The 14,582-nt window shown below is 46.2% G+C and overlaps 1 protein-coding gene across 1 annotated transcript in view; it reads right to left on the bottom strand.

Annotated features, from left to right (window-relative positions):
• The window catches only part of foxp1b (forkhead box P1b), a 69,556-nt gene that overhangs the window by 280 nt on the left and 54,694 nt on the right, over positions 1-14,582 (bottom strand). Inside the window, exons 7-15 of the mRNA XM_068741934.1 lie at positions 13,685-13,792; positions 9,763-9,850; positions 8,581-8,664; positions 5,030-5,234; positions 4,762-4,838; positions 4,103-4,204; positions 3,498-3,619; positions 2,627-2,696; positions 2,346-2,509 (exon numbers count right to left, since the gene is read on the bottom strand). Coding sequence (XP_068598035.1) covers positions 2,346-2,509; positions 2,627-2,696; positions 3,498-3,619; positions 4,103-4,204; positions 4,762-4,838; positions 5,030-5,234; positions 8,581-8,664; positions 9,763-9,850; positions 13,685-13,792 — 1,020 coding nt within the window. The remainder of the gene's footprint in view (positions 1-2,345; positions 2,510-2,626; positions 2,697-3,497; positions 3,620-4,102; positions 4,205-4,761; positions 4,839-5,029; positions 5,235-8,580; positions 8,665-9,762; positions 9,851-13,684; positions 13,793-14,582) is intronic.

Raw genomic sequence — 14,582 nt, 5'->3', positions numbered from 1 at the left:
GCTGATTCTGTTGAGAAAGAAGGAAACCGGGGGGGGGGGGACAGAAACAAATGTCTGGCTTCAATGAGGCGCTGACGGGGCCCTCACTGGCGCTGATGATAATTTCAGCTTCCCTTTGAGGTATTCCAAAGCTGCAGGCTTTTTTTATTTTCACGGTAACCGACAACAGGGTATTCACTTAGAATTGATAAATGAGGAAGATTAACAACACGAGACGAGGAGAGGAAAGAATGGACCGAGCCGTTGTCAGCCTCCTGGTGGCGGCGGATCAGCGGCGCTCTGTGTGTTCCCCTTCCTGCTCGTTAACATGCACAACCTGCGAGGCGGGTCTCCAGAGGACGACCCCAAGCCCGGCTTCTATCATTAATCAACTTCAAGCAAACACAGCGACCAGACGCCGCTGTGCTCGCTTTAAACTCCAGAATTAATGCATATTTTCAAGCGAGTGTCAATAAAGGAAGAAAAGCGCTGGCAGGAAAGGCGCGCGAGGAAGAGCGGCGGCGGCTCGCTTGGCACAACAGCGTGATAAGAAACAGAACCCTTACGAGAATAATAACGCTGTCACTTGTAAACAAGGCGGAAACATGAGGCCGCCCCGCCCTCCAGCGCGCTGCTTGGGCAAAGGAGCCACTAAAGACATGAGATCTGCCAAATTTCTTATTACAGAAACAGAGCAGGAATAAAGCACGGGAGGAGGAGGAGGAGGAGGAGGAGGAGGAGGCCCGGCTGTGGGAGAAAAGAAACGGAGCGCATTATGAGCAGCTGCAGGGGGCCGCTCTAACCCGCGGCGCCAGGCGGCCGTTGTGGCGGTGGAGCGGCGTCAGGATGCGACGCCGCACTCATCAACAAGGGACCGATGGCGAGCTCTTCCTCGCCCAAGCGCGGGTGCCTTTCGCGGCTGCCGTGACGGAGATGCTCGTATGCTAATGAGCAGACATAATTTTTTTTGTGTGTAAATTATAAAAAGGGGAAAAAGTAAAGTCAGCTTTTCTATCAATTTCACATCAAAGTAACTCCAGGAGTGCCGTCGCCTCGGGTCGGACGCCGTGGCTGCAGGGCAGACATGAAAATGTTATTATGATGCTGCTGAACTGCATGCTGATGCTACACTTTGCTTATAATTAGCCTTCTCTGCATGCCAGATTCTCTGGTTTCCTCGCCGCGTGTAAAGCGTGCGTCGCCACACGGCTAACGGCGGCGAGTGGAGGAGATTTGTTGCGTTACTTCACCGCTCCCTCCACCGGGCGGGACGAGACGACGTCACCTGGCGCTCAATCCGTGCGCGTGAAACACCGGGTGTGTTTTGCTAACACTAGCATTAAGCTCTTTAGCAGCCCGGACTGATTCTGTGCTTAAATAACGCTGATGGAGATAATTACGGAGGGTTTCTCTGAGCTTCAGCCTGAAGACAGAAGCGGAGGGAGAAGCAGGCTGCCCCCGGGCCAGCACACCCATCCTGTCTCTGCCTTTCCTGTGCCACAGCCACGCCCAAAGCCATGTTCACGATGATTAGGGATGATTGGGCCAGGAACTCATTATTGCACCTTTTTTTTGTACATTTTTCTTTCAGGCAGAATTCACCCCACAGCGCTGACGTTTCAGGAGGCCATCCCCGAGTCTACCCCTGCCATACATCGGCGGTCTGCCCCCCCCCACCCCACATCTGGAAATCATGCAGCGTGCGCTGCATTATTTTAGGCTTCAAACGACCCAGCAGACGCTCCGATACAACAAGTGAACAGGGAGGCTGCGGTTTTCCAGGCCCGCCGCAACTTTCCTACATGAGGATCTCAGAAGACGTCCTCGAGACTAATGAGGCTTTTGTGTTGTTTTTTGTTGCCGTGGCTTCGGGGTGTTTCTGAAGGTGTTCCGGCTAATGTTTCACCTCCGTCACTCCACGTTTCGTAAAAATATTTTAACAGGCTGCCGTGCGGTCCGACAGACAGCAGGACTCGTAACGGGAAGTTCATAAACTCGCAGTTAGAATAACAGACGCGCGCCGGTCCTTTCTTTCGTCAAAAAGGTGGAGTTTCCTTTCCTGCAGGGAGGCCGGCCGCAGCCCTGGCCGTGACCCCGCCAACAGCACCTTCAATATCATCCTTCTGCACTTAATTTATTGCACCCCCCCCTCACCTCCTTGCATTGTTTCTGTTTCATCTGATGCCATGCGGTAGCTCATTTTAAAGCCTTTTGGTTGGGCGCTGGAACGGCTTTCATTCTAAATCTATTTACAGAGTTCCGTCTCAGAGGAGGAGGCGGTCGAATCCCCCCCACACACACACACACACACTCTCTGTTCTTCTGCAGGCCAAGTGGAAACAGAGAAGCCCGATTGTGCCACTCACATAGCTGACAGGGGCGAGCGTCCCGGGCTGCTGTCACTGCCATTGCTGTTTCCATGGTCCATCGCTCCGTTCATCTCCTCACGGATGGCGTTGGCCAGGGAGTTGAGGGTGGGACTTCCGAGGGAAGCAGTAGTGTATAGAGGTAAGTTTTCTGCCATTGAAGCCTGAAAAGCAAAGGCGAGGAATCTTTGAAAAGAGGAGGTGGGTATTTTTTATTTTTTTACATGGTGATGGTGGGAGGCAGATGAAGATGAAGGCGCTTGATTTCTTATTTTTTTTACCTGGAAGGCAGCAGAGAGGGTCGGTCCGTAGCCCAAACTGGTCTGAATGTTCTTCACTAAAGCCGGGCTGCTGCAAACAGAACAATCACATTACAAACCGCAGCATTCCTCCGCTACGGAATCTGATATCCTGAAAAGAAATCGATGCACTTTGCAGGAGGACTAAACACATTTGCTGATAAAGTAATGCTGCTATTAAGGCTACACTTCTAAGATGTTCAATGCCACACCAACATCTTACACACTTTGCATTTAAAGGGAAGAGAGACCAAGTTGATGAAGCAGAGTGGATGGCGAGCCAAGCACAAAAAGCATGATGACAACATTGGGGTGGGGACATGCAAGAGGGGGCGGGGCCTCTGGAGTTCGTAGCACGGGGGGCGAAGTGCTTACTGTGCGAGCAGCTCGTCAAAGTTCTCATCTGCGACGTATTTCCGAGGGCGACCCCGTTGCACGTGGCGGCCGCGCTTAAACTCCTCATCGTCAACAGTCCAAAAGGACCCAAACTCATCCTCTACTCTCACAAAGCACTTATGGAGGGAAAGGTTGGTGCGAATGGCACCCTGGGAAAGCAGGACAGCGAGGGATGCAGATGCAGTGACGGGGCAGGAACACATGATGGACAGACGGAGAGACAGACAGGAAGGATGGCAGAGGGTGAGGATCACAATTCAAATAAGCCATTGAGGGTTCTGAAAGCATCACCAAAAAGCTTCCCCTGAGCGTTGGGGCGGCGAAGCAAGCGGGTGAGGGGGATTCTGGGTGTTATGGCACAGAGACAATGAGATGGAGCAGCAGCAGCAGCGGCGGCGGTGCGAGCAGAAGCAGAAAGCAGCATCGTCCCGTCAGCGGCCGATCAGACCAAACCTACCCACTGATCTTTTGAGGCCGTCTCTTTTGGAACTCTATTTCGTCGACTGTCCACACAGCCCCTTTTACGTTTTCTACCCGCACAAAACACTTGTGAAGACTAAGATTATGCCGGACTGCATTCTGCAGTTGGTGTCAAAACAGAGAGAGAGAGAGAAAGAAAAGGTTGCTATCAGTGCAATCAATCAGGACAAAGGCTGCGAGACACATTTTTTTTGCCTTTTTCAACCAGCTGGAAAAGGTGATTTAGATTTAAAAACGTAAAAAAATGGCAAGTCCAGATCATCTGCATTTACTAAATATGATCCCTCTGATGTTCCAGGAGGAGTGTGTGAGTGTGTGTTCCATTCAGAGAGGTTTGGCCAGGAGTCACTGTCAGAAAAATCCAAACATATTACAGAGAAATAGTTTTTCCTCTCTGGCTGATATTCTCCCTCCGTATTTTTTCTGCATGGCTGGTGTTTGTTTAAAGGGCGGTTCATTTGGAAAGAGTAAGTACGGCGTTGTATTGGGACAAGAGGTGCATTTATAAAAGGTATTATGTCTGGCCATCATTTAAACATCAACACAAAGTCTCCTCCTGGTTTAAAGGACTTAAAGATTTACCTTCCACGTCGCCGCGTTGCGCCTGAAATATGCAAACATTCGTGTGAACCAGTTGTAGATTTCGTTTAGTGTTAGTTGCTTTTCCGGAGACTCGAGGATCGCCTGCGTGAGGTACAGAGACAAACATTTACAATTTTGCTGCCTTCATAGAGCGATCAATAATTCACACTGTGCGTGTTCTCCTGAGGAAAATGACAGACAACAGCGAAAAGAAGTCGTCTGAGCGACGTGCACTCCGTAATCTCCAGCTCTGTTCATTCAAGAATGGCAGATTTGAATATATTTTCCTTTTCGTGGCTGTAAATGAAGGGCAAGCAAAAAAACATTTCACAGGCAGATTACAGGGACAGTAATTACGCTCGGCTCAGATTAATTCCTGAGATCCCAGATTACAGCGGCCAAGCAGTAATTGACTGGCCATGTTAAATCAGGTCCGTCCCTACTGTTGTGTGAAATGAACTTGGTTTGTAATCACAGCCGCTGAAAAACTCAAACCAAATGCAATTGTCAAAAGTGGCTGGTTTATTTTTTTATTTTTTAATCCTGCATGCATTCTGCGATTGGAAATTTTAAAAAGGAAGGAATAGCAAAATAAGTGGAATAAATATATCTTGTGACTAAATAGCTGCGTGTGTACGTGCACACATTACACGGCTTACCTGTCGTATTAGCGAAGCGTACGTGAACGGCGGTCTAACGTCTGCATTCATATAGAACTCTTTGTTCTGACTGAGATCTGCGCACAGGAAACAAACAAACTGTGTCAACATGGAATAAAGTGATCCGGCGCAGACACTGATGCCCTATCAGTGGCTAATAACACAAATTATAACATGATTACACGTGTGTGTATACAGATACAGTGTGTGTGCGGTTTCCAGTGTGTGTTTAGTGTGTGTGTGTGTGTGTGCGCTCGCTGTGCAGTACCTGGAGATATGGGCATGTTGTACTTGTCAGAGTAGCGGCGGCGCATGGGGCCTAAGCTGTGCAGGCTGTTGGCCGTGATGACAGAGTGCGTCTGGGACAGGGGTGTCAGGGGTGTCGTTGGTGTGGTGGGGGTCCGGGGCAGGCTCAGGGGAGGGGAGGCCTCAGGGGCCAACTTGGACAACGTGATGTTGGACACCAGGTTGAGCTGAGGAGAGGAAGACCGAGAGTTAATTACCCCTGGAGTCTCTGGAGTCTCTGGCGCCTCATCGGCGATGCACGTCTCCTCGCTAATTGCAGGTGGGCTCTGAGATGATCCATGAACACTCGCTAAATGTTTGGAGAGGAACCCCAGAGGCTCGCTCCTCCTCCACCTCCTCCCTCCTCCCCCTCTCGCTGCCGCGTCAGCCCTGTCCATGGCTTTCTGTTTCATTGCATTTGGTCAAATCTTTTGTTCTTCCTGTCCTGTTTGGACGACTGACCCCCCCGGCCCACATTGTTGGTCCACAACATGGTTACTAGCAGAGTAAGGGAGCCAAAGCGAGACACAGATCTGGGCTAATTATTAACTTAAACTGTATTGTGAGGACTCTAATTAGGCTGATGAGATGATTAACTGATCTGACTCGTCTCCATCACCGGGTAAAGACTAAAGAACAGCCGAAAGAATACGTCCTCACCGCTTCGTGCTGCGTGGGGATGTGCTGAGCGGGCAAAGGAGAAGGACGGGATGTAAGTAATAGTGGCTACAAGGTAAACTAATTATGGCAAGTGCTCCATGGGTATAGCCCGGCTTCTGGCAGCTTCGAGTCAAGAGCCAAGCCTCCATACTGGAGCAGCAGTCAAGTGGAAAATTCTAGCCTGACCTCAAGCTCTTAATTGGCAGGAAAACTAATGACACAGATACATATTCAAACTAAATTGTTCTAATTGCTAATTTGCCCTAAAAGAGGCCAGTTTCCGAATTAAACGTGACTTCAGACTGTGAGGAAGAGAGAAGATGAAATAAAGAGGGGAGACTCGGCGACTGGGGAGAGAGAGAGAGAGCCCGCTCTGTGATGTCATTTGTTGACCACCAGATCAGAAGCCTGATTGGTGCTGATAATGTCGCTGGAGGTGATGAAGGGTGTGATGGAAGACCGTTAGACCGGAACAGACGTCTGTTAGATAGCAGCGCAGATAATGCCCAGTCAGAATAATATTATCTAATTATATTTAGAATGTTAAATTTGTGTTTTCCATTATGCATTAATGTATTTTTTAAAGGGGCCCTTATTAAACTCTGTGGCTGAAGGGATGGACAAATGCAGACATGCTCACCGATGGTAGCAGAAGACACAAGCAGAATAAATCACTCCGTGGCTCGCGTGTTTCTGACACAATGCTATCAATAGAAAGGGGCTGCGGTGTTGACTTCTCTTCCTGTGGATTAGTGGGCTTTGTTTCATTTTCATCCATATTCCCTGGCAATAAACACAGAGAGGCTTACACAATAGGCCAGACAGGCTGGTAATAGCCTCGCCTTTGTTTGCGTCGCCATTTGGGCTCACTCCAGTGCCGGGACAAAATGAGACTTCAGACTGAAATTAATTAAATGGTAATTGGTGATCTAATTATACTGGCTTTGACTCGGCAAGCTGCTAAAGAAAATAAACAAAACGTCCCTCCTTAATTACGTATGGCGTAAAAGGTCAGATTTCTGACAAGAATGCTTAGTGACACCGTCGGCAGAAAAACCCACCCACACATTGCTAGTGTGGCATGTTGTGCGTAGACTCCACCCTCCTCCCTCCTCCCTCCAATCCACATCAGAGAATAAGAGTCCTCTTCTTTTTGAGGTCGTGCACAGTATCCATTTGTTTGTCTGTAATTATGACTAAATGTAAAACCAGGAAATTCATCTCAGCGTCCGTGTCTTTATTATAGGCGGCAGCGCAGAACAGCATAACCAGCCTTAACGGTAAGAAGGCAGAGTGAACTTGGAGAATATTTCCAGTCTGCGTCTCCTCTTTGGAGGCCAGAACAGGGGTCACGAGGCCCTGACCTGTAAGCCCACCACTCACCCAGCTGAAGCCAGACATATCTATCACAGCATTACACAGCGGCTCGCAGCAGGCCAAGTGAAGCTGCAGAATGGGTGTCTATTTATTTGAATAAAAATCCTGGCTCGGCACCCCCCCTTCCCCCCCCCCCCCCTTCCCCTCAGAATGCAAACGCTCGCTCTGACACAGCCGTTCTCACGGGCCCCGGGGAAGAGAGGCGAGGTAGCGAACTCAAGATGCTATCTGCCACCCCGACCACTTTCCATACACAAATGCTCCCGTGCCGGAGCCCTCCTTTTGCACTCTAATCTAGGCAATCAGTGTGTGTGTGTGACACTGGCACGGCTTCTACAGGCAGCCCATTGTCGCTCGACATCTCCGGGCGCTTTATGTTGGCGGGCCGCGCTGCGTGGAGCGAACATGCAGCCTCTGCACATCAATAGCCACCTCTGACTGTAAATAAATGATCCAAGCAGCTCAACGCTACTACTCGTGCATCGTTCATGTGTGTGTGAGTGCGTGTGCGCTTGACTTCACATTCTCACCCTGCAGTAAAATGATCATTGTGCTTCTTTACACATTTGGCTCCTCTGTGAATGAACTGTCATATAGACTGAAATATGGTGTCTTTTAAACACAACCAAACAGCACAGAGTCTTGAACGCTGCATGAGACCCTATATGATGTGGATTTAACAGATTCATGGCGTTTATTAAGAGTCTGGGATAGTCTGGAGGATAATCAATTTATCTGCTGTTGATTATGATCAGAAGCAGATCTTCTTGAATCACTCGTAAAATATTTTCTCATCCTGCAAAAAAGAATTTCCGCTCAAATTGCCCTTGTTTATGCTTCATTTATGACCCTGATGCCAAATAAATAAATATATAATAATAATAATAATATGCATTGAAACGTCAACGTCAAATTTAAAAACTGTGGATGAAATAAATCCAAATGCAGCTTTTATGGAATAAAAAGAAAAATTGATTCAAATTAAAAGCAGCAGCTGTTATTGCCTATATCAAAAATAAAAGGGAATGTTCAGTGCCACATTCAGTAAGAATAAAATATAACATCCGTAATAAGATATTTTCTTTCATCATTTAATATTTTATATTGTTGAGGTTTTTGTTGGCCTTTTTTTTTTTTTTTTTTTAAATGAATGTCTCTGGAATGGCAATAATTTTCTAATTAAAACCCTAAAATAAACATTAGTTTATTTCCATGTTTAAACTAAAATGCATGTTATTGCCATGACTCTCTGCTCCTCTTCCTCGTCTGCATCACAGCCTGCATCCAGTTCATCACAGACTATAAATTGAATCTCAGACGTCAGCAGATGTGGTCCAAACAATATTTACTGCCTCCCTCAAGAGAACAGCTGTTTTTATTTAGCAGATAAATAAGAAGATGGAGAAAGGGATTAATGGATACATGCGCACCAATTAAGACAAACAAAAGGGAGGAGGAGGAACCAGAGGAAGACGTATGACGGGGGTCGCTGCTCACCGGCTGTGGGATGGCTTTGGGCTCCGTGGACTTGACATGGAGGTGCGTCATCATCGCTTGCAGACGCTCTTTGTCTTTCATGAGCTGTAATAAGGAAAGAAGACATTTGATTCAATCCATTTCTCTGCATCTTCATTTCCTACATTCCTTTGCAGTGACGGCAAACAGCATGTCGGAACAAATCGGTGGATCTGATCTCGATTATTGTGTTAAAGGCTCTTTGGAAGCTGTCAACAACTCAACACTTCAGACAATCTGACTACCGTTGTACCAATTCCAGATTAAGAGATAACAAGCGCAGGCACCTAATGTATGTCTAAATCTGAGGACCCGCTCTGCGTCTGATAGACATTCATGCCATCCTTCTGGAAAACACACCACCAGAGCAGAAACAGCAGGAAGCTGGCATGGTGTAGCATTTGGTCCTAAACACCCTAAGCCTGAACTAATGTCATGTTTTTAACATGTGAACAATGTGGCATTAGGACTAATAATTATCAAACAGCTGCAGCAGCAGCAAATAAATATGTACAGTTGGACGGAACGGCAGGATTTAGGATAATAAACAAGTGCCAGTGGTCATATTCACCATTTAACGGTACCCAATCACCACGCATACACACGAACACACACACACACACGGCACGCCGGAGGGACGGTGAGCAGTGTCTTAATTTACGCATGTGGATTTTTATTTCTCACAGACAAAGGTATATATAATGATATAATAATATATATAATGTCCGCTGATCACCAGGATTTTTCTACAGTCACTCACTACGGAGCAGCAAGCCAGACCGCTGCCAAACCATTTCACTAAGTGTTTTATTGTTGGTGCAAAATAGTTAAAAGTCATAAATAACTTTAAAACCCAGTAAAATTCAAAATGTAATTATCTTCTCTACTTAGCCCCGGGCCCTTCATATATCTTTTCCTGGCTGTCATGCATACATAACACATTTTTAATGACTGATTACTTGCAAATGCGCAAAATGATTCTGCTGCCTCCCCTCCACCCCTCATACACACACATTAACACACACACACACACACACACACACACACACACACACGCACGCAAGTGACCCCGTGACTGACATCAGGGAGGGGTTCGGCAGACAGAGGAAATGTCATCAGAAGAAGACACAAATATTTGGGCGGAAACAAACGGAGACACGGTACCTGCAGCTCCAGCTGCTGTACGACCTGCATTTGCACCCGACACTGGGCTGTGCTTCTGTCATCCAGGGCGTGCTCATTGTTAAGATGCCTGAAGGAAAAGAACAAGAAGAAATCTCATGTAAAGTGTGTTTTCTGGTTTAATGATGCAAACCTGGTAATTATTTAGCTCACAATGCAAAAAATAAAATAGAATATATGGCAAAATTTTTATAAATAAAAGAAGAATCCTAAATCATTTAGAGATGAAGAACAACAGTATAATACAGATTACACAGAGAATAATTATTCTAACATACAACTGAATATTTATTCCATGGATCACTTGACTTTATTGCTGGTTTGTTGTCTGATAATTCTGTAATTTAAGTGACAATAATGGGAATAAAGCCAGGCTAAACAGGACAAGGAGATGGGATCTGTCACAAACTTGAATTATGGATATAATTATGCGTGATTATTTTATATAGAGAAGACGTTCTCTTTTGCTGTACATTTATAACTAATCTAAATAAGTAGCTCGCCGGGTAGCAGACGGTTTTTTTTTTCTCTTCCTGTGATTTATATAAAATGGTGGAGATAAGGTTCACGAGTGAAGGAAATATGATTGGAGGAATTTTATCAGCAGCCGCATGAATTACTGTTTGAAAATGCTTATGCAGGGGCATTTCATTAATCATTTAATCATAATCCGAGCAGGATGTTTGAACTGATTTCACAAATACCCTTTCATTTCACTACTTCATTATGCCCGCTAATGGATCCAATATATTATATATATCATAAATTATATCACATCTTCAGTGACCATGTAGGTCACTGTCACCAGCCACTTCTTTGTGCGCAGCGGCGCCGGCGGACGGGGTGGGTGGAGAGGTGTGTTACCAGCCCGCCTTTTCAAATGCACTTTTTCTGTCATTTACCGCAAATCAAAAACACTGGAGTCGACCTGTGAAGGCACACAGTGGCAGCACCGGTGCTATGATAGCCCAATAAATTTGACATCGCTCCTTTTATGCACAGACAACACATTTGTGCATTAAACGGCACCAGACACACAGAAAACAGACGCGAGCGAAGGGGTGGAAAATTGATGGCGCTCTGCTCGAAATGTGAAGGTTTCTGCTCAGCTGAGGTATTTTCAACCTTGAGGTGAATGATTAAAAATCTTTATAGCAAATATAGTCCCCCTCCCCAAAACCCCACATTCAGGTCCTCCTATTGTGTATCTATAATCAAATATTTTTTCTTTTAAATAGCTGCGATATACATTCACCGGTTGAAGTTAATTATTGTGACGGGAAAGAAATTAAAAAGGCGTGCTTAAAGGAAGCGTGGGCAGGAACCCCCGTTTTGTTGAAATCAATTCAGAATTTTTCTCAGCTCAAATAAACGGACGGTTAATTAAGTAGGTCGGGAAAATGAAACTGGTAAACATTTCAGGACATCTTACTAAATTTCAATGAGGGAAATAATAGGTAAAGACCTTTCAACTTCAATTTAACTGGCCCAGAGTGAATTTTCAATGAAGGGTGGCCTACGTGAGCAGCTTTGGAATTTCTCTGTTCATAGGAGACATGTGGCCCGTTTCTTTTCATCCTTTGTTATAGTCCACTTTATTTCTTCTAATGACATGGAGAGTCACAGTGCATAATTAATAGGAAATGAAATATTCAAATGGCCCTAATGCAGCCTTGAGAGGAGTGTCTGGACACGGGAGCAGGGGATACGGGAAATTGACGCAGGGAGAGACTATGAACGTTGGCATGTGTCACTTTCTGGACTTCAAATGCAAACGTCCTCTGGCAGGATGACAGTCCCTAATGTAAACTGCCACAATAGAACAACTCAAACAGACATTCTTCTTACGGTTTGGCTTTTACACAGCAGTTAGGTTTGTCTGGTATTAATTTTTTTTCCCTTCACAATTTGTATTTATACAGACCGGCCTGCCTAAGGCTCGCTCTCTCCACGTATCACGTAAGGAACAATTGAAATTACATCACAAATATTTACAGTGCTATTGAGATTTTAATATTTCTATAGAAGTAACTCTTTAAATAAAGTACAGATTATGAAAATAATTAAAGGCATGTTTTATTTGACATGTTTATTTCCTGAGGTGTCCGGCACTACAGAATAGCGACGTCTTGGCGTCGAGGTTGCATAGAGGAGCGTCAGCAGCTCCAGCTGACAGGCAGAGCAGCACTAGAGGGCACTGCAGCGTTTCGATGAGCCTGACCTCTGAGTGGACGCGGAGAAGCAGGGCCGTGACCCCCATAAAGCCCCACCCATCTGTGTGCTGAACCCACAAACAGGAATTTGGTGTTTTGTATTTATCGAGACGAGTGCGTGCAGGCATGTAATGTTTTCTTTAAAAGATAGAATAAATACGCACAGTTTAAAACAACATTTCAGTCGTCGTCTCTGTTACTGTTGGCATGTGGAGCTGAAATCTGGTCGATGTTAAAGTTACCTTCTTCCTCTGGTGCGTGCACGCCGTGTTCTGCTGACTATACAAACACACACACACGCTTTCTCTTTACTTCTAATTCTCCCCAACCTTTGGACACTTTTGTAAGAGTATCATTTATTTGTATTTTTGATTCGGTTTGCGGAGGCCCACGGTATCAGTTGCTGGGATTCATGTGGAAGCGCTTAAGGGTTTGAGCGTTAACACCTTGGTGAGCTGCTCTCGCCCTCGCCCAGCGTTGAACAAAGGCAGCTTTGTGGAGACTCTCCCCAAATGTTTTCTTAACATGTTCCGAGCAGTTTGAGCAGGCAACTAAAGTAAACAAGATGTTGGCATGAGAAAAACACTTGTAAAAACACGGCAGAGTGCACTTAGAGACTTTTGAAGGCAGGGCTCCGCCGGGCACATTGAATTTAATTCCTGTCTCTTTCATAAACAAAGGGCGAGGCAACGTCAGAATACAATAAATACGGATGGATGTAAGCGGGCACTCCCAAAGCTGGAATATGTGTCGGTGTCACAGGATGTTTATAAAACAGAAAAAAAAAGAAAACTGTCCATTTTTCTTTTCACACAATAGCTACAGACACAACCTCATCGAGGTTGTAATAAAAGGCTAAAAATGAAAAGGCGACTCAAAGACGGTCGTAACTTTCATCTCTCTGCAGCACCTTTCTCTCCCGTGAGTGCTTGTTTTGGGATAATGGAATTGTGTCATATCTTGTTAAAAATGCGACTAATCTGGGGTGACAGTGAGCCATTGATCTGCTGCCACAATGCAGATGTTTTCATCCTCTCCGTAACCATGGCGCTGTTATGTGTTGGATTAGCTCAAGCGCCGCTGCACACTGGGCTGATTAGTAAACCGGGGGCCCGGCTCTGACAGAACCACGGTGCAAAACGAAAGGCCTTCATCGAGCTGGCTGAGGTAAAACTTAAAACGCAGCGCGCTCTGGAAAGACGGCGCACGGCGGCCGATGCTGGCCGGCTCGATGGAAACACAGTATGCGCTTTTTGTTTTAACGTACTGTCGAGGCCTTCAGAAAATAAGGAGAAGTAAAAGATGAGAGAGGAGAGGGAAAGACAAATAAACCACGGAGGAAAAAAAAAAAAATCAAGACACACACACCAATCCTCCGATCAAGTGACAAGGGCAAACACGCAGAGAGCACTAAGTGCATGCTACCTCAGATAAACATCACGCCGTTGTTTGTTTGGGAAAAACGGCCTCTGTCTCCATGGGAACCGCACTTATCACAGGAATTGGAGGCCCATGCCGTTTTCAGAAGGAGACCCCACTGCAGTGTCGTTGTTAAAAAGGAGTGCCAACACAGATACCCACATTCAGGAATAACAACCGGCTGCACCAGCCGGGCCTCGGGGTCGCTGGGGGTCACCGAACGCTTGAACAAACAAACGGATAGAAACGCACCTCCGCTGATTTTTACTTACTTGAGGAATGAGTGAAAATCATCAAACACCGCTTCACATCCGGGCCACTTGCAAACGCCGTGACCGTAGAGAGGATGACTGTGATGGGATGGCTCTTCTAGCGTGGATCTGAAACAGAGAAGCCAGAGAGGACTCTTTATACAAATGGATTTTCAGGCGCGTGGGCTCAGAAGGAATCCCAGAAGATGGTTTTTCCTGTTGTGTGTACTGTATGCTGTCTTTATTCACATGAAAAACATATTCTTCAACCTCGCTCTGCGTGGAATCAGGACACCTGTGAGATGTCTGCTTGATCTTCTCCTAAAAGGAGGAGACTCACGTTGTGAACCCAGAACTAAATCAATATGTAATTATTTATCAGTGAGCCATGCTGTAATTCACTTTGATCAAGTCTGCCGGGGTTCTCCTTAATCGCTGCTTTTCCTGCACCACATTGTCCCAGGGTCCTCCTGGAGAAGCGTGCACCGCAACATGAAAGCACGAGACACTTTCACACCACGCACAAACCGCAAACATCCCCACCTGACATCAATTTATATGCTGACCAATCCGTTTCGCCGCAGGCTGACAAGCACACATCTACAGGGAGTGTACGGCTCCATGCAATCAGTCTAAATAGGTGGAACGTCCCGGAAAAACAAACTTTACAACATCTTCCATATGGCGGGAGGCCTGGATCCACAATCAGCGCTGAGAGAAAGCAGCCCGTGTAGAAGCAGCGTCTGCTAAGAGAGTGAGACAGGCGACCATATGGACGCAGACACTATACAAGACGTACAACTTTCAGCAACAAGAGCCTGGGGGACTGGCCTACATCGCTACCACCTGTGCTTCTGGTGGCTCATGAGCAAAACGCTGCTGCTGCTCCTCCAGCCGGAGCTCTGCTCTCCAGGAGAAT

The sequence above is a fragment of the Brachionichthys hirsutus genome, chromosome 8 (assembly GCF_040956055.1).
Source record: "Brachionichthys hirsutus isolate HB-005 chromosome 8, CSIRO-AGI_Bhir_v1, whole genome shotgun sequence".
NCBI lineage: Eukaryota > Metazoa > Chordata > Actinopteri > Lophiiformes > Brachionichthyidae > Brachionichthys > Brachionichthys hirsutus.
The sequence above is the reverse complement of the archived record's forward strand: the minus strand, read 5'-3'. Positions and strand labels throughout refer to the sequence as shown.